General features: G+C 38.1%; 2 protein-coding genes across 4 annotated transcripts; one reads left to right on the plus strand and one right to left on the minus strand.

Moving 5' to 3' along the window:
- Positions 1-10,265: 10,265 nt before the first annotated feature.
- Positions 10,266-16,450, plus strand: LOC147533123 (KH domain-containing protein HEN4-like). 3 transcript variants are annotated; one of them, XM_086647277.1, is made up of 7 exons: positions 10,266-11,109; positions 11,952-12,392; positions 12,488-12,763; positions 13,657-13,899; positions 13,997-14,076; positions 14,973-15,084; positions 15,979-16,450. In XM_086647277.1, the coding sequence occupies exons 1-7, from the start codon at positions 10,531-10,533 to the stop codon at positions 16,114-16,116; spliced, it is 1,869 nt and encodes a 622-aa protein (XP_086503403.1). In that variant the 5' UTR covers positions 10,266-10,530; the 3' UTR covers positions 16,117-16,450. The 3 variants fall into 3 exon arrangements, with proteins under 3 accessions (XP_086503403.1, XP_086503404.1, XP_086503405.1); XM_086647278.1 differs by lacking the exons at positions 14,973-15,084; positions 15,979-16,450 and adding an exon at positions 14,311-14,490 and having other exon boundaries at positions 13,997-14,245; XM_086647279.1 differs by lacking the exon at positions 12,488-12,763 and having other exon boundaries at positions 10,272-11,109.
- Positions 16,306-17,823, minus strand: LOC147533124 (costars family protein). The gene is made up of 2 exons (XM_086647281.1): positions 17,665-17,823; positions 16,306-16,649 (listed from the first exon to the last, which is right to left on the minus strand). Exons 1-2 carry the CDS (start codon positions 17,743-17,745, stop codon positions 16,443-16,445), a joined length of 288 nt encoding a protein of 95 aa, XP_086503407.1. The 5' UTR covers positions 17,746-17,823; the 3' UTR covers positions 16,306-16,442.
- Between the last annotated feature and the right edge of the window lie 468 nt (positions 17,824-18,291).

Below are 18,291 nucleotides of genomic sequence, written 5' to 3' on the forward strand. Positions count from 1 at the left end.
ATAATGATCCCAATAATTTTCAACACCGTAGACTTTAGTCATCGGACTCTCAAAATAATTTTGACTGGTAAAACGTTGATAATTATTGACATCTCTTAACTGAGGGACACAACCTTGTTGCGGTTGATAAAAATTCCAATGATTATCAACGTTATGACTTTCATAACGGGATCGATCAAAATTATTTTGACTTATGATATTTTCTCCATAAGACGATTCTAACCGTGAGAATCTTTCCCGTAACTCTACTATTGTCAATCTCTCGTCCAATTCTCTCAAGCAATCTGGATAGAACCCTTCCATTAATGATATTTTTATTTTTTTTATTTTTAAATTTTTTATTATTTTTCGAAAACCAAGGATTCACTACGAAGATCCTAAGGAAACAAGCACAATCAAGCTGACTCCACCAAGCAACCTAAACAGAATCTAGCAACAAGTTATTAGACGTAGTTTTAGTGAATGGCTTGTCAGATTTGCCTAGTAATCTAGACAGCTCCTACTTCGCCACAACACTTGAACTTTGATTGTTATAAAGGTTACTCGATCAGAGTCTTCGGTAAACAATTCTCCAAGAAGACAGCCAACGATGAACGTTGTGATAATCGTCTTCCTTCGGCAAACGTTTCCTCTTCTCGAGGCGGCCTTTTTGACAAGAATTGCTCACACACTTTCCTCTGAGAATGCCTAGATAACAATCAAGTTCCCGAGTTGTTAATGAAGGTCCTATGAGCTCGATACCCTAGGGTCACTGTCTAAATTAGATTTTAATTATTGACGAGGCTTAGGATCGTGAATGTTGTTTCCTAAATGGGCAAGAGAACGGTGATGAAATCCGAACTCCTATCTTGTAACTGGGTTTGTGCCCTTACTAGAATGCTTACACTAAACAGTTCGGCAAAACAATGAGGCAAACAAATTCACACAATTACCCACTTACAGGAGATTCGTGGGTGATCAGAAAAATTACCTCCCGTTCTAGACGGGCGATGATGACCTTTGCAAACGACCCGGACCACTCTTTCCTCAAGTGTTTGAATCCGAAGTTTCTCTTTTTTTTTTTTTTTTTTCTTGCTAAATCTGAAACAATCACAAATAACCAGAATTTAGAAAGCTCCTAAAAAAAATTTAAGAAATAAAATATTTTTGAGATTTTTTTTTTTAGAAGAAAAAAAAATTCCTAAACTAACTAGTTTAAAAATCAATTCCAAATTTAGAAACAATCCCTAAAACAAATCCCCGGCAGCGGCGCCAAAAACTTGATGTGAAATCTAGTGAACCTAAATACTAGGCTAATTAGATCAAATTAAAACTCGCAAGTGTACGAACCGTATGTAAATATGGCAAGAATTACGAGGTCGATCCCACGAAGATTTGTTTGGAATTAAATCTAAACCTAAAATTAATTAATAAACTAGGAAAGTAGATAATTGATTTTGAGAATAATTTGGGAAACTAAGGATTGAAATTTAAAAAACAAAATAAAGTTGTAGTGGAAAACTATAAGTTGGTAAATCTAGGATATTGGAATTCACCACTAACAATTATATTCAAACCTAATATCTAATTCAAATTATTATCTCTCTTTTATAACTCAAAAATTGTTAGAACTCAATCTTCAATTTTCGGAAGATAAAACGATAAAGAACTTCTTGTAATTAACTAAACCCATAACCCACTTCACTTAAAATATCATGCAATTAGGAACCAAGTTGTTAGTTTCTTAGGCTAACCGAAGTACGGCTAATTCAAACATTAAAGCACATTAAACAAGAGATTATAAAATAAATACGATATTAAAATTTAAATACTCATGTTAGGGTTTCATCCGTTATCCTAGTCGGAGAGTTAGAAACCCATGAATATCAAAGACATGGTTGAATTAATGATAAGAGAAAAAGAATCGGAGAGAAAACACCTTTTTTCGCCCTTTTTTCCTTCTGCGCAGCCAAACAGAACCTTAGGGAAAATTATTTTCTCGTCTTCCCGGAAACGATTTCCAAGTGAGAAAGTAATTTTCCTTCCCTGGTTTTTCTTTTCCTTCTCTGTTTCTCTTATTTCTCTTTCCAAACTTCTCTCTTTCTCTCTCTAATGAATACAGAAACTCTCTCTAATAGTTATAACCGAGACAGTGAAGGAGGAAGAAGATAAAGAGATTTTGAAGCAAATCGGTTTTATTAATATAAAATCTCTCTCTCTCTCTCTCTCTACAGTATCTCTCTCTCTCTCTTAACTCTCTCTTTCTAACCTTTTTTCTGTCACAAAGATAGGAATCAGAAGAAGAAGAAGAATAAGAACAGAAACAGAAACTACAAATTTCTCTCTCTCTCTAGCTCTCGGCTTTAATGGTGGATGGAGAGATGATCTTTCCCCTCGGTTCTTCTTCCTTTTATAGCTTCAATGAGTCGGCTTACTCCTTCTTCTATCTTTCCTTTTCTTTCTCTCTTTCTATTTTCTTCGAGTCGGTCAGAAAAATCTTGGTGTCGGTTTTTAGAAAAATAGCAGCTCTCGGTTATAACAGGAAATAGGAGGAAGAAGATGATGACGTCAGCTGGCGTCATCCAAGTTGGGTTATTAGTTAGGTTCTTCTTGACTTTTAGTCAGATTGAATTTGACCCGAACTTTGACTTGCTCTATTTTATTCATCCGGACTCCGATTTGACTTCCGTTTTCGCCTACAAGTTCGTCTTGGAATCTACTTTCCATCCGAGCACTAATCTTGACCATGAAATCAGAATCAACAAATGACCAAAATACCCCTAGTCTGCATTTCTCCGACTTTTATCCGTTTTGCACACATAACTCCGAAAAAGGTACCTGAGTAGAAAAAGAGGTAATTCATGAGAGTAACTTGCCTAGATAGACTAACTTATCCAATTTAAGAGACTAAGATGGGATATTTTCATGTCTCATTACTTTGGAGAAAGAAGAAATATTTTCGGGGAAGATGGTGGAAAACAGAAAAAAATGAAACCAAACGCACCTTAACGTCGCCGGCAGAAAGTCGTCGGTCGGGCATTGTCGGCGATGGCCGGTGACATCGTCATCATCTTCTCTCTCTCCCCTTTCTCTTTATCTCTTCTCTCTCTCTCTCTCTCTCTCTTCTCTCTCTTCTGTTTCTCTTTTTCTCTCTTTCTTCTCTCCATCTCCGGCGAAGGGGCTCCTCTCCTTTGCCGGAGATGGAGAGCAGGAGGGAAAAAAAATCGTAGTCGGAGATTGTGGGAGTCGCGGGAGAAGATGAAGTCGCCGGAGGTGGTGGTGGTAGGTGAAAAGAAGAAGAAGCTTAAAAAGATTTGGTTGTTTAGGAGAAACTATAAATTCCAAAAAAAGTGTACCGGAATTTTTAGATTTAATTAACCTAAAATCTTTGTAAAAAACTATAAATTCGACTAATTGGGTAGTTAATCCACAAAAACTTTTTTAATTGCCTTGTTAGATTATAAGTTTGACGGAGAAATGATGTCGACGAGTAGGTGTATCTATTATAAATGCACCATAAAGAGTATTTATTATCTATGAAGAATAGTCCAAAACGTATTGAACTCCAAAATGACGTACCGGAGAAGTATACCCCTAGCATACCCGATACATACATGGTAACGTTCCGCGTACCAGTACCCGTACCATGTACCGAGCGATCCGCATACCAGATAACGTCGTGGTGGACTGAGATAATGTAATAGATAAGTTAACTGAAATCAGATAAATGACCATTAATTGGAAATTTGGTCTTATTTCATTTCTTAACATTATGGCAATATGTGATCCTAGTAAGGGCGTTGTCCTATATAGCTGCCTGGAGGATCATAACTGCATATAACGAAGGTGCATCCGTTACTACAAGTGGCACTGACACAACCTAAACGGGCAGACTCCACCCATACTACCTATGTGTAGTGTCCACATACTTTTTATGGTTGACATGTATTCGATTCATAATCGTAGAACGGTCTTCCAAATTCTCTTTTGTTCTCCTTACACAGGGGTTCACTCAATCCCTTTCGGACTACTCTCTGTTTACATATCGCACCGCTACCACATCTTTATATGTCTTGGTCTATGTTGACGACATTAGTATCACAGGAGATAACAATGCGGCTATATCCTCTCTTAAGAAATTTCTTCGTTCCGCATTCTCACTCAAGGATCTTGGCCACCTTCGATACTTCTTAGGAATTAAAGTCTCTCGTTCTTCCAAAGGTATATTTTTGTGCCAACGAAAATATATCGTTGATATTATTAAGGATTCCGTCTTCACAGCCTCGAAAGTCTCTCCTTTCAATATGGATGAAAAATCCAAACACATTCCTACGGACGGTCTGCTTCTTCCAGACCCCATAATATATCGTCGTCTTATCGGTCGTCTTATTTACCTAACAGTTACTCGCCCTGATATCACCTTGCGGTTAATAGTCTTAGTTAATTTATGCAAGACCCCCGCTCCACTCATTTGGAAGCCGCCCTCCGACCCCTTCGTTATCTCAAGGGTTCCATTGGTAAAGACAGTTATTATCCTCTTCTAGCCGTTTCCTCACTTCTTGTGTTTGTGGCTCTGATTGGGTTGGTTGCGCGACCAACAGACGATCTAACATCGGCTATCTCACCATGCTTGGCTCTATCCCACTTTCCTGAAAATCCAAAAAGCAACACACTGTTGCTCGCTCTTCAGCAAAGGTCGAATATCGGGCCCTCGCTACTTTCACCTGTGAACTTCAATTGCTCAAATCTCTCCTACTTGATCTAGGAATCAATCACTCCTCTCACATGCTTGTCTATTGTGACAATCGTGCTGCAATTCACGTCGCAGTAAATCTGGTATTTCATGAACGTACCAACCACATAGAGATCGCTTGACATTTGGTTCGTTAAAAGATTAAAGGAAACTTCATTTCTTCGCAATTTAGTCCCTCCTCGTGACAACTCGCAGACATCTTTACGAAGCCAGTTAGTGCAGAAGCTTTCAAATAAATTATTGGCAAGTTGGGCATCATTGACATTCCTGCTCCAACTTGAGGGGGACTAATAGAGATAAGGATATGGATCGGCCACCCGATCCATAGGGGCAACCGACCGACCCGGGTCTCTGCATCAGAAATCGGTCCCTCCTTTTAGATTAACATCAAATCCCTTGTATCTTTATCCTAGATTTATCCTAATTGCCTATTCTTGTACTATAAATACATGTAACCCTCATTGATATGAATACATAAGGGAACAATTAATCTCTAACTTCTCTCTTTCTCATCACTAAACTCGGCATTTCTCTGTCTTTCTCACATTCAATTACAATTGAACTATCGAAGTGATAGTTCTCATAAAACCTCTCTCCAATCTTGTAGATGTGAAGTTTTGATATGTAAATTCAACCATTAGATGGAGATGAAATCATGATCTAGATTGGGTTGGAATTTGGAATCCCACCAATAATATTAAAGGAGAGAAAAAAAACCTTTTTTCCTTATTATAACCGAAATACCTGTCTGTCTCTTAAGAGGCAGAAATGATTAAGAATGCATGTCTAAACTACTAATAATAAATCTTTATTTTGTGTTTAGGCCAGTTTCAGTTGACCCCGCCACTAAATATCAACAAGACATGCGCACCTTCTTCATCTTCTTTAAATTATCCCTCTCTGTCAAACCTAAAGAATATGCCAATCAAAATGGCTAGAACAAAACCTCCAAAGTAAATTCTACTTCTGTTTATCACTAAAACCTCCAAGGAAAATTCTTTTCCCATCAATCACCCTTCACTTCCAACAGATTTGCTGGAAAAAGAAAAGAAAACTACAGTTGAAAACAACTTATTTATATGCCAACTTGACAATCTCGAAACAGTCAAATTTGCAGAACGTTTTCTTATAAGTGGAACTCTTACAGTAACTAACAAACTCCTAATCACACTAACCACAAACTCCTAATCACACTAACCACAAACTCCGAAAACAACTTTTATGGTGACTAAAAAAACAGATCCCTAATCATACCCACCACAACCATCACATAATGCCAAAAGAAGCCTAAAATGCCGAAACCGTGAGCTCTCTCTCCCTGAACAAGTGGATCACCCAGAAAGGGTTGCTGCTCATCCATGATATGTATTACGTAGTCTACAGCTTGGGCTGGATATGCACCTGGGCCTCGAGCGGCTGGGCCTCCACGAGCGGCTGGGCCTCCACGAGCGGCTGGGCCTCCACGAGCGGCTGGGCCTCCACGAGCGGCTGGGCCTCCACGAGCGGCTGGGCCTCCACGAGCGGCTGGGCCTCCACGAGCGGCTGGGCCTCCACGAGCGGCTGGGCCTCCACGAGCGGCTGGGCCTCCACGAGCGGCTGGGCCTCCACGAGCGGCTGGGCCTCCACGAGCGGCTGGGCCTCCACGAGCGGCTGGGCCTCCACGAGCGGCTGGGCCTCCACGAGCGGCTGGGCCTCCACGAGCGGCTGGGCCTCCACGAGCGGCTGGGCCTCCACGAGCGGCTGGGCCTCCACGAGCGGCTGGGCCTACTGGAGCAACTGGGCCTACTGGAGCAACTGGGCCTACTGGAGCAACTGGGCCTACTGGAGCAACTGGGCCTACTGGAGCCACTGGGCCTACTGGAGCCACTGGGCCTACTGGAGCCACTGGGCCTACTGGAGCAACTGGGCCTACTGGAGCAACTGGGCCTACTGGAGCAACTGGGCCTACTGGAGCAACTGGGCCTATTGGAGCCACTGGGCCTACTGGAGCCACTGGGCCTACTGGAGCAACTGGAGCAACTGGGCCTACTGGAGCAACTGGAGCAACTGGGCCTACTGGAGCAACTGGGCCTACTGGAGCAACTGGGCCTATTGGAACCACTGGGCCTACTGGAGCCACTGGGCCTACTGGAGCAACTGGAGCAACTGGGCCTACTGGAGCAACTGGAGCAACTGGGCCTACTGGAGCAACTGGGCCTACTGGAGCAACTGGGCCTACTGGAGCAACTGGGCCTACTGGAGCAACTGGGCCTACTGGAGCCACTGGGCCTACTGGAGCCACTGGCTCATCTTCATTATTAAGGGCATCATCTTGAATATTATCATCAACTTGAATATCTTGCTGGTCAGCCTCAACTTCAATATCCTCCTGCTGAAGAGCAGTTGACTCACCACTGAGCCCAGTTGGAATGTTAGTGCCACTAGAATTATTGCTGGCCACAAGAGATGGCTCATCTTCATTGTCATTATGCCCACCTTGGATATTATCATTAGCTGCTACCTGGTCAACTTGAATATCCTCCTGTTGAAGAGCAGTTGACTCACCACTGAGCCCAGTTGGAATGTTACTACCACTTGGACTGCTATTTGGATTGTTACTGGCCACAAGAGATGGCTCATCTTGAATATTATCATTGGCTGCTTGCTGGTCAGCGACAACTTGAATATTATCATTGGCTGCTTGCTGGTCAGCGACAACTTGAATATTATCATTGGCTGCTTGCTGGTCAGCGACATTTTCAATATTGTGAGCTGCTTGCTGGTTAAACAAATCCCGGGCCACAGCTTCATCATAGGGCAGTGGAAAGTTATCATTGCCGTAGCTATTATGCTTCCCAACCATCCTAACTTGCATATCATTCCGCCTGAAAAGGGGGTGACCCCAATAATAAGTGGGGTACATATGGGAACCTTGATGGCCGCAACAGCTTTTAAAGCCCTACATGAAAAGAAACATCTCATGAGTATTGTATTTTATTAAAAAAAATAAAAAGGGACAACATCACAAACTAAAAAACCAAATAATTCTTACAACATTTCGCAAAGACCGGCGGATCATGGAATATTCATGCTTCTGTTGGTCTGGTAATTTACCACCATGATATTCAGCAATGTAGGCATCGGATCTTATATAGAATACGTCATTGTCCACCCAGCCAATAATATGTTGGTCTTCAGCATTGATAAGCTTTTGAACGATAGCAGGAAATCCATCAGGTATAATAACCCCAGTGCCGTCATCGGTTTTATTAAGAGAATCACCCATCTAGAGAACAAATAGATAAAGTTACAAACCTTGAGATCTATAATACCTAATGGTTAATCCAATTAAGATTAGAAGCAACACCAAAAAAATAATGAATGAAAATGAAAAATTCTCTAACAGATGAAAAATTTAAGTTTCAAAACCCTAATCTATGGTCGAACGAACAAAAAAAGAGAAGGTAACAAAGAAGATGAGAAATCAAATCAAAAAATTAACCTAACAAACCCTAGATCTATAGTACTTAATCAAAGATGATAAAAACCAATCAAAATAAAACATATAATCAATTAATATAAGATTAGAAGCAACACCAAAAAAATAATGAATGAAAATGAAAAATTCTCTAACAGATGAAAAATTTAAGTTTCAAAACCCTAATCTATGGTGGAACGAACAAAAAAAGAGAAGGTAACAAAGAAGATGAGAATCCAGATCAAAAAATTAACCTAAAAAACCCTAGATCTATAGTACTTAATCAAAGATGATAAAAACCAATCAAAATAAAACATATAATCAATTAATATAAGATAACCTCTATTTAGTACATTAAAAAGCAACTAGATCTGAAATTGAACATCAGAGAATTTCTACAAGACCCGAAAATTGAAGTTTCAAAACCCTAATCTATGGTCTGTTCGAACGAACAAAGACCAGATCAAAAAAATTAACCTAACAAACCCTAGATCTATAGTATTTAATCAGAGATGAAAAGTTTAAGTCACAAAACCCTGGATCTCGTATGAATAAGATCATAAATTATTGTATTGAAGAATCCTAAGTATAAAATTAAAGTTTCAAAACCCTAATCTATGGTCTGTTCGAACGAACAAAGACAGAAATGATAATCAAAGAAGATGAAAATTCACAACCAGATCAAAAATTACCCTAACAATACCCTAGATCTATAGTATTTAATCAGAGATCGAACAGTTTAAGTCACAAAACCCTAGATCTATAATATATTCGTCATGAATAAGATCATACATTATTGTATTGAAGAATCCTAAGTATAAATCAGAGAACACTAGAATTGTAGAAAGCGTACCTTGAGGGAGTAGAATGAAGAACAATGAAAATAAGCCCAAACAATTTGAGAAAGGAGGGGCCAGAAGAAGAATCAAAACAACTCGAACTATATATACTTGATGATATATCGTTCTGGAAGATTCCGTTTTGTGGTATTTTCGAACTTCTATTACATAATGACGTAGGGCAAATTCGAGCCATTGTTATTTCTAACGCGATGAACACGGTAGCAGGAAAACAGAAGGTATTAGGGTTGAGTTCTGTTTGAGGTATATATATATAATAGATACGTGAAAGTATTAGGGTTTGGTTGGACCAAAACCGTAGAACAGAAGGTGATATTTTATTTACACTCGCCGTTTGGGTATAGATACGTAAAAGAATTAGCCAAGGGGGAAGAGGATATTTTATATAAGCACCGGTCCAAACAATTGAACCATCATATATATATATATAATTAAAAATAGATACGTAAAAGAATTAGGCAAGGGGGAAGGGGATATTTTATATAAGCACCGGTCCAAACAATTGAGCCATCATATATATATATAAATATATAAACTAGAATAAAGCCCGTGCCTCCGGCACGGCAGAATTTAATTTTATTGACCACTTTATATGGTTCCATATTTTGTACTAAAAAATGATACTCGAATGAAACAAAAATCACATTTAACAAACTAAAAGGTGAATGACTTTAAAAATTACAAAAAGAAACTTTTTTGTAGCTATTTAAAATGTCATACATTCAATATCTAACCCCGCAATTAATGGAAAACGCTAACAGTATAAATCTAGTGCCATAATATTGGGCATCTAATGTACAAAATGACCCAAACTCTACACATAAGTTCTTAGATGTCCATGATTTACTACAAATTTATCTGTAAATGAGAAAAATACAGACATCTCAAGTGCTTGAAGAAAGTGGTTGTTAAAATAATAAACAACAAAGAGCGAAACATGAGAGTGAAGAAGAAAGGGATTGAAGCCTTATATCTCTTGTATCCTATATCATGTGTTTAATGAAATTAGAAACTGGATTATAGTTTTCGCCTCTAAATTATGTAATGGTGCAGAAACATGGAATAGCGAAAAGTGAAACCCACACAAATTGAATTAACTTCTAATTTGATAATAAGAATAAGAAACAGAAAGATTATTCAAAAAAAAAAATTTCATTTATATCAAAAAAGATCGAAGTTTTACTTAACCATATAATAATTCATGTAAAAACCAACTCGTCCTCGACTCACACCGATTCATTAACTCGTTGTCGTCCCACTGTAACGCTCTAAATTAACTTTCAGAAAATTTGTAAGGGTTTTTAGCTTTCTCTCTCCTCTATACTCTGCGACCAAATTTCAGTAAAAAAGAAAGAAAAGGAGCAGAGCGACAGAGAGAGAGAGAGAGACTATATAATTTCTAGTGAGAGAAAGTAAGTAATGTTTGTTTCTCTCTCTCTCTATTAGAATAACATTTCTTAGAAACATTTCCGTTCACAAAAATGCAAGAAAACAATAGCAGCAACAATGGCAGCGGTGCATCAAAGCGTCGTTCGAAAAACCTTCCACTTCAACTCGTCATCCCTCCCGGTCATGTTTCCTTCCGGCTCCTATGTCACGTTACTAGAATCGGCGGTGTGATCGGTAAATCCGGCAGTAGTGTTGAGCTTTTACGGAAAGACACTGGTGCTAAAATCCATATTGATGAACCTATTAATGATTCTGATGAAAGAGTTATTATAATTGTAGCACAAGAAAATCCGAAGAAGAAGATCATTTTGAAGGGTTTGAGTGAAGAAGAAGATCATTTTGAAGAAACTGAAGTTTCACCAGCACAAGAAGCACTAATTAAAGTATTTGAGAGGGTTTTGGATGTTGATGCTGATTTAGAAGGTGTGTTTCCTAATTCTGGTGGTGTTGTTACTTGTAGATTACTTGCTCAAAAACTTCAAATTAGGGCTGTTATTGGTAAAGGGGGACAAGTTATTGATAGGTTAAGGAAGGACAGTGGTGCTAAAATTAGGGTTTTGCCTGCTGAAAAACTTCCAGCTTCTGGTTTTCCTACTCATGAAGTGATTCAGGTTAGTTATTAGTTTAATTTTTTATTGGTTCATGAAATTTTGTTGGGTTTATGTTTGTAAATGTAACTATGTAAGAGATAATGTGTTGCCATTTCACGAGACAATGTGTATTCAGAATGTTCTTTGAGTTGATTGAGCAAGTCCAATTGAGGCCAATTTGAAACTTGGGTATAAGAAAACCTAGGCATATAACATAGTGGAAACAATTGAGGGAGCTCCTTATACCTTTTTATAGTGTTTTCCTTCTCTATATCTTTCGAAAAACGGAAGAAATGAACAAGGAAAATCTGGTTAGGCTAGGTTTGTGCATCAGTCCCCTTGGTATATGCGTTAATCTATATGGTTATACGAAATTCTGCTTAATCATTTGTGGTATGGGGCACCCTCGAGTACAGTTAATTGGTGATTTGAACTATTGGGTGTAAGTAACTTGTTGTCGAATTCTTACGGAATTTGTACTTTTCTAGTTTTTACGATATTACTATTAACAGTTGGGGACGAGTTGGTTTTTGGTATGCTTACGAATGTAGACTGCTCAAATTTTTTTCTAGGCCCAAAACAAGAACTGCCATTTTAGTAGCTCCATCATTAGAGTCAAGTCACTCAACCAGTACAGAGAATTCTTGGCTAAGAACAAGTTGGTATGAGTTTTATGATGTTTAACTACAAATGTTAGTTTAAGTGTTCTTCAATCAACTAATGATATAGTTACTTAAATTACTTTGATTTTAGAACCTATATTTGGTTTTCTAAAATGTATTCCCAGTTTAATTTTAGCACTGTTGAGTAAGGAGAACTTTTTACTCGTTTTACCTAATGGAGATTGGTCAACTGCATTGCAGATAATGGGTGATGTTTTGCCTGTAAAGAAAGCACTTGTTGCCATTTCGTGCTGCCTCCAAGATCGTCTAATGTTTGAGAAATCACTGATGATTGGAAACATACCTAGTGGAACAGTTCCTAATCGCACCTTGCATGAACAGCGTGGGGAGTTTCCACATCAGAATTCCTTTCTACCCCCTGCATTAGGTAGTTCTGTTGATTACACTTCTAGAGGTCACCCATTCTCCTCAGAAGGTGAAAGAATCACCATGGTAGACCCAGTGGCATCGCAGCAAGAAGTTGCATTCAAATTGCTATGTTCCAATGAGAAGGCGGGTGGTGTAATTGGCAAGGGAGGGACCATCGTCAAATCCTTACAGGATGAAACTGGGGCTCATATATCCGTCGGATCTCCTGTCGATGAATCAGATGAGCGCGTTATTACTATTTCCTCATTGGAGGTTTGTTACGTCACATTACCACCTTATTGTCGCAACTCTACAAAATATTGTCTTGTATTTATTTGTTTGTCTGATTTTATTATCATCTTGAGTAGATTCCGGAGGCCCGATACTCTCCCGCCCAAAATGCAGTTGTTCGTGTTTTCACTAGGTCTGTGGAGGTAGGCATTGGGAAAGGCTTAGAATCAGTCTCCAATAAACGTGCACATGTTCATGCACGCCTTCTAGTATGGTCAACCCAAATTGGTTGTCTGATCGGAAAAGGTGGCACTATAATTTCAGAAATAAGAAAGGCAACAAATACTGGCATCTGGATTGCGTCTGGTGACCCGTCCCCCAAGTGTGTGTTGGAGAATGAGCAAGTGCTGCAGGTAAGACAGTTTCAGATAAAACAATTAAACGAAACGAAAGGTTCCCCCGATTTTTTTTCTGCAATAACCGACTTTTACAAGTTTCTGTAGTTGAACAAAGTAAGTTTATTGTTCATATTAATTGTGCTCACCCTATAGTCAACAACTAAATATTTTTTATGGGTTTAGGGGATGTATGTAGGTTTTGGAACAAAACCGAAGTCGATAAGCTTAGCAAGTCATTGTATCTTTAACAATCTATGACTTTTGTGGTGTTAATGGCATAAACATTAGCTGTTCTGCTTCCATTCAAAGGCATTTATTTACGGTAGGCGCCTTTTAAATGTAGGTTTTACTGTTGGAAATGAGTCCTCATGACTAGATATTTGTCTTTTTGCTATGTGTAGCTAACTAGTTGTGTTCCTTTCCCTTTTCTATGAGCCTCTTAAGTCTCAGTGAAGAGTGGTTTAAGCATTTTATGTCGTAGAAACATAAATAGCAAGCTATTTGAAGCACAGATAGTAGTACAAACTATCCTAACTGATACCTTGCTTTAACACTACAATGGATGGCTCCAATATCAGCAAACACACCCTTGCAGTATTAGAAGTCTAAAAAGTAAATCCAATGCATAATTTCTTAGAATACAAAAAACGATTAACAACATCTAAATTGTGCACGGTAAGCTTATGTAATTTTCTTTCTATCTCATAATAAATGTATTTTTTAATTCTAATACAGTAACTATAGTATCATGTTAAACTACTTATTGCTTGTATATGGTTCCCAAACTTCAGTGAATTCTAGATCAAGAATCACCTTCAACAGAAACTGATCTTTAGAGATTCATTGATGCAGAATTACAAGCAGGGTGGTTTCTTTATCGGTACTGAAAAAAGGTTTGACTTTTACAGATAAGTGGCGAGTTGCGGAATGTCCAGGATGCCTTATTTCATGTTACTGGTAGGTTGAGGGATCATCTTTTCGGTAGTAGAGCTACGAATGGCGCTAATTTAAGGAGCTACCCTTCCTCAGCGTACCCTTCATTAGGCCCTCCTGGGATTCTTGACCAACATGCTAATCTAACACAAAGTATGGATCGCCTTGGACTTTCCCACAATTTTGATCAGCCTTCTTCCTCGAGATGGTCTTCGCATGTAAGCTTCATCTTGTCCTGTTTTTATTGCAGCCCATTGTACTTATGTGAGCTCGTACCACGTGATACTCATTGTTTAGAGGTCTGTTTGTTTTCAGGCAGCTGGAGGAGGAGCAAGCAACACGATAGGCATGGGAAATGGATTGGCAAGTCATAACGGGGGTTTAGAACTTGTCAGGTTAGTGTATCATTTGTTTTATAGAAGTCTGTTAAAATTTTCTCGACATTTTAAACTTTTTACCACAATATTTAAAACGCGCATATTTTTATTCTTCTCTAGTTTTAAGCAAGAACAATATTATTGGCGGAATTTTTGGCGGTCCGTAAATGGGAATTTTTCAGTTAGTGTGAAATTTTACAGATCCACAAAATGATAGAAATCTGATGCAATTGTATATTACAATATTATTAGACCTTAATAAAGCATATAGATGATGTAAATAATGGATTTCGAAGAATCTATTAGTTTGAGGGGGTATTAGCAGTGACACTGTTATGTAGGTGGGGTAAGTTAAATAGTTTCTTGACAAAAACGCCCAAAAGATAACATCTAACAGGTAACAAAATCCGTCAGTTTGAAGAGGTAACGTCATTTGCGAAGTTAATAAGAGGGTTACTAAAGTAAAATCTATTTAGGCAGGAAAGTTAGGGGTAAATCAAGTAGGTTTTGGAAAACACAAAAAACATCAAATATGATGTTTCACCTTTTTTAGCCATAGACATGCATCTCTAGACTCGCAACATTCTCTTTACCTAAAGCAAATAATACATGGGTTACCAAATTCTTACCGTATTCCATAAAGTATAAACCACGTATTTCATTGATTAAATCTCTAACTAATAACTTCATATGTTTTGCTCTGTTGAAATGACCACCAGTCAGCTAAATAGTCTCGACGGAGTTTTAGTTGAAATGTGGTCTCTTAGTAGGGGCCTAATAATTCATGGGAACATATGTAAGACAGTGGGAGGGAAAACTTAAGTTTTTCTTTAGCCAAAAGATTAAAAGAAGAAGAACGATTCACCTCTTGATATTGGTCTTCACATAGGCCTTTACTTTTTCTTTTTTTGCAGTGGTAGCAAGTCCGCTATCGTGAAAAATACAACGATGGAGATATCAGTACCTGAACAAGTTCTTGGGTCCATCTACGGGGAAAATAATAGTAATCTGGAGCGTCTAAGACAGGTAAATATTTCTCACTTAGACATTCATTTTCACCTTGTTTTCTCTTTGTAGTAATCTAAGGAGTGGGTATTAGCGACTCAACTCTGGTCTTGGGAGTAGGCCGGCCTAAAGCAAATAATACTAGGTCTTACGAAAGGGCATGACTTCTATTATTTTGCGAAGTACTAGGTTTTACTCTATACCCCTTTGCAGACTGATTAAAGTTCATGCGGTCATGCCTTTTCACAAAACCCTATACTTGATACTTACAGACGACACTACTCTTTCATAATTTAACCCTTTTACTTCTTTATCTATTCTTAGTTTTGATAGCTAAACCATGAGATGGCTGCAGCAGACAATGGGGTGTCCCAATATTATCCAAATTCAACTGATTTGAACCTAATCAAATCAATGCAACGTTTCTCAATTGAACTAAACAATCACCGGTTTGGTTGTGTTAGACATTATCCAAAACCGTCTGCATTTGTTAATGTATCTCCTTTTAAAAAATCAACCACTTCTAACCAAACCGTCCACTAGTTATCATTTAGTACATCTTAAATATAAAATATTGTTTAATACAAATAACTTAGTTTATAGATACGTTAACATATCATATAAAATAAAGTAATTGACTATTTCTAATAGTAAAAAAATGAGAGAAAAGGATGACGAAATCCAGAAGTCTTCCATCATTAATTTTCTATTTGATGTTTAATTATTTGCTTTTAAGTTTATATTGGGATCAATAACCAAACCAAGCCAATCCAATCCAATCCGCAAAAATATGGGTTGATTTGGTAATCGATCCAAATCGGTGAGCGGTTTGGTTTGGTTGAAGAAAAATGTGGTTGTGCTGTCAATTAAATTTCTTTTGTAAGGGATTTATCATCTGCTTCTTGTTTGTATCAGATTTCGGGCGCCAAAGTGACAGTACATGACCCCAGTCCTGGAACAGACGAAGGTACGGTCATCATCTCAGGAACACCTGATCAGACCAAGGCAGCACAGAGCCTCCTCCAAGCATTCATCATAAGTGGACCATCCTAGCCAGATCAATATACCTAAGTTATTCGAATCAATATACATAGGAATTACATTCCTCTTTTGCTTGACGAATTTGCTCTTTGCTATCCAGGAAGATAAACATGTTCCTGTTTAAGCCTAACTTGATGTAAGCAAGAGCTGCTGGAAGAAATGGCATGTTCCACTCTTCCAGTCATATTTTGTTTTAACACATTTTAGAACTTTTCTGTGATTTATTTATAATTGAGAATTCATCGCCAGATTCTCCATCAAAAGAGTTGTAATCGATGACTTGGGTGTTCAGTACATTACAGAGAAAACAACAGCAATACAATCTTCATAATTTTGTTTTATGAAACAGGTGCAGTGACAGTAGTAGTCCCTTCAGTTGGTGCAATAGGTTTCATGACTATTTCTACATTGTCATGAACTCCTTGTAGCAGCAACTCACCGTCGTAAGTTAAGATTTTCCGCTTCTTTGCTGCTCGCAGAGTCCCAACTAACGCTTCAAATATGTTTGCACACCTATCATCGTTGAAGAGTACACCGAAAGTTACCTTCATACACATTAAACAAAACAAAACAAAAATCAATCTTGGGTATTCCTCAGATGAGCCTGAGTGATTCCCTTGGTAATAAAAAAAAATCATATCAACTACTGCATTAAGATGAACTGATAAAGGCATCGACGAACCTCTGGTGGTTGAGTCACATTAGGTTGACATCAAGGAGAGTGAAACTAAGCATTCATCTCCGGCCGGTTTATATAGGTTACTCTGGTAGATAGCTTGACCAGGTCTATCCAGTACAAACCCGAAAAAGCACCATTAGCCTCTTTTGTGATAAAAAATGATTCTAGGCGTGACGAAGGAGGCTGAAATTAGTATGAAATCCGCGGTGGACAACCTGATTTTGTCCATTACCTAATACCTATCTCTCTAAGATACTTGGGCAAAATCACCGTTCTACTCGGAGTTTGGCCTCACCTTTTGGACATGATGTTAGTAGCTTACTACTAGTTCCGTTTTTATGAGGAGTTAAGTTTGTGGTTATCCAACTCAAAATCAATTGACAATGAGTAGAGAAAACCTAGATATCATATTTTTGGTTGTTGGATCGCCTTTCACCCATTGGGACTATTCCTCACATGAGATTACCATCAATATTTTGTTGTGACATGTCTTAGTAAAGGAAGGATCTAAACTTGGGTCATTTAACAATGGATATTTTTTTCTGTTCTTGATGATGAAATTGATATTAGATAAACTAGGCAACAATTTAGTAATACTTGGGCATCAATTTACATAAGAAAATAACAAATCCAGATATCTTAAGGTTGAGATTAAACAGTTTTTTGTTAGATCAAGCAAGAAACAATAAACATTAGATGCATATTTCTTCCAATTTGAATTTGAATGACAATAATTAAGAAATTCTGATCTGAGATCTAATCCGATCTAGATCCAAATGGAAAGATTTAGGTCAATAATCTTTGATTTCAGGTGATATCATTCACATTTTGATGGAAAAAAAATAGGTAAAATGAAATGAAATATAGTAGTAGTTTAGTACCTTGTAAGAACCATCTGGTTGAAGCTCGCCAAGTCTCTGAATTTCTTCTTTGAGACGCTCTACTTCTTCTCCTACGTTCATTCTCACTTACAGAATTCGTCGTCCGTCTTCACTTGATCTTTATTAGATCTCACTCTCTCTCTCTCTCTCTATCTCTCTCTCTCTCTCTCTCTCTAGACGTAGCTTTCTAAGTTATTTCAATACAGGCCAAGATGTAAGATAAGATCGTTTTTTGAGTATTAACAACGGGCACCCCTAACTGTTTACTGACACTTTAGACTACATCCTCACAATGGAAATACGTCGGTTTGACCTACATTTCTTATTTTTTTCGTCAAATATCAGTTAAGTGACTCACGTGCCAGCTACATAAGTGAGTTCTGACAAAAATTCTTTCGTCAAACAAGTAGGGTCAGTGTCTTAATGAACCTAAATATTTTATAAATAGTATTTTATAAAAATTAATCTATGTGGTTGACATAGAGAACCACTTTGACAGTAAAATCGAGAATGGGTTGGACCTTAGACATACTATTTCTATTTTGGAGGTGTAGCTCTAACTTTCCCAAATGGCTAGGGGTCAACTTCTACAAAACGGTTGTTTATTCGTCAACCAATACCTGAATC

The sequence above is a fragment of the Eschscholzia californica genome, unplaced genomic scaffold, assembly GCF_041429995.1.
Source record: "Eschscholzia californica isolate CP2 unplaced genomic scaffold, dmEscCali1.0.p SCAF_6, whole genome shotgun sequence".
Taxonomy (NCBI): Eukaryota; Viridiplantae; Streptophyta; class Magnoliopsida; order Ranunculales; family Papaveraceae; genus Eschscholzia; species Eschscholzia californica.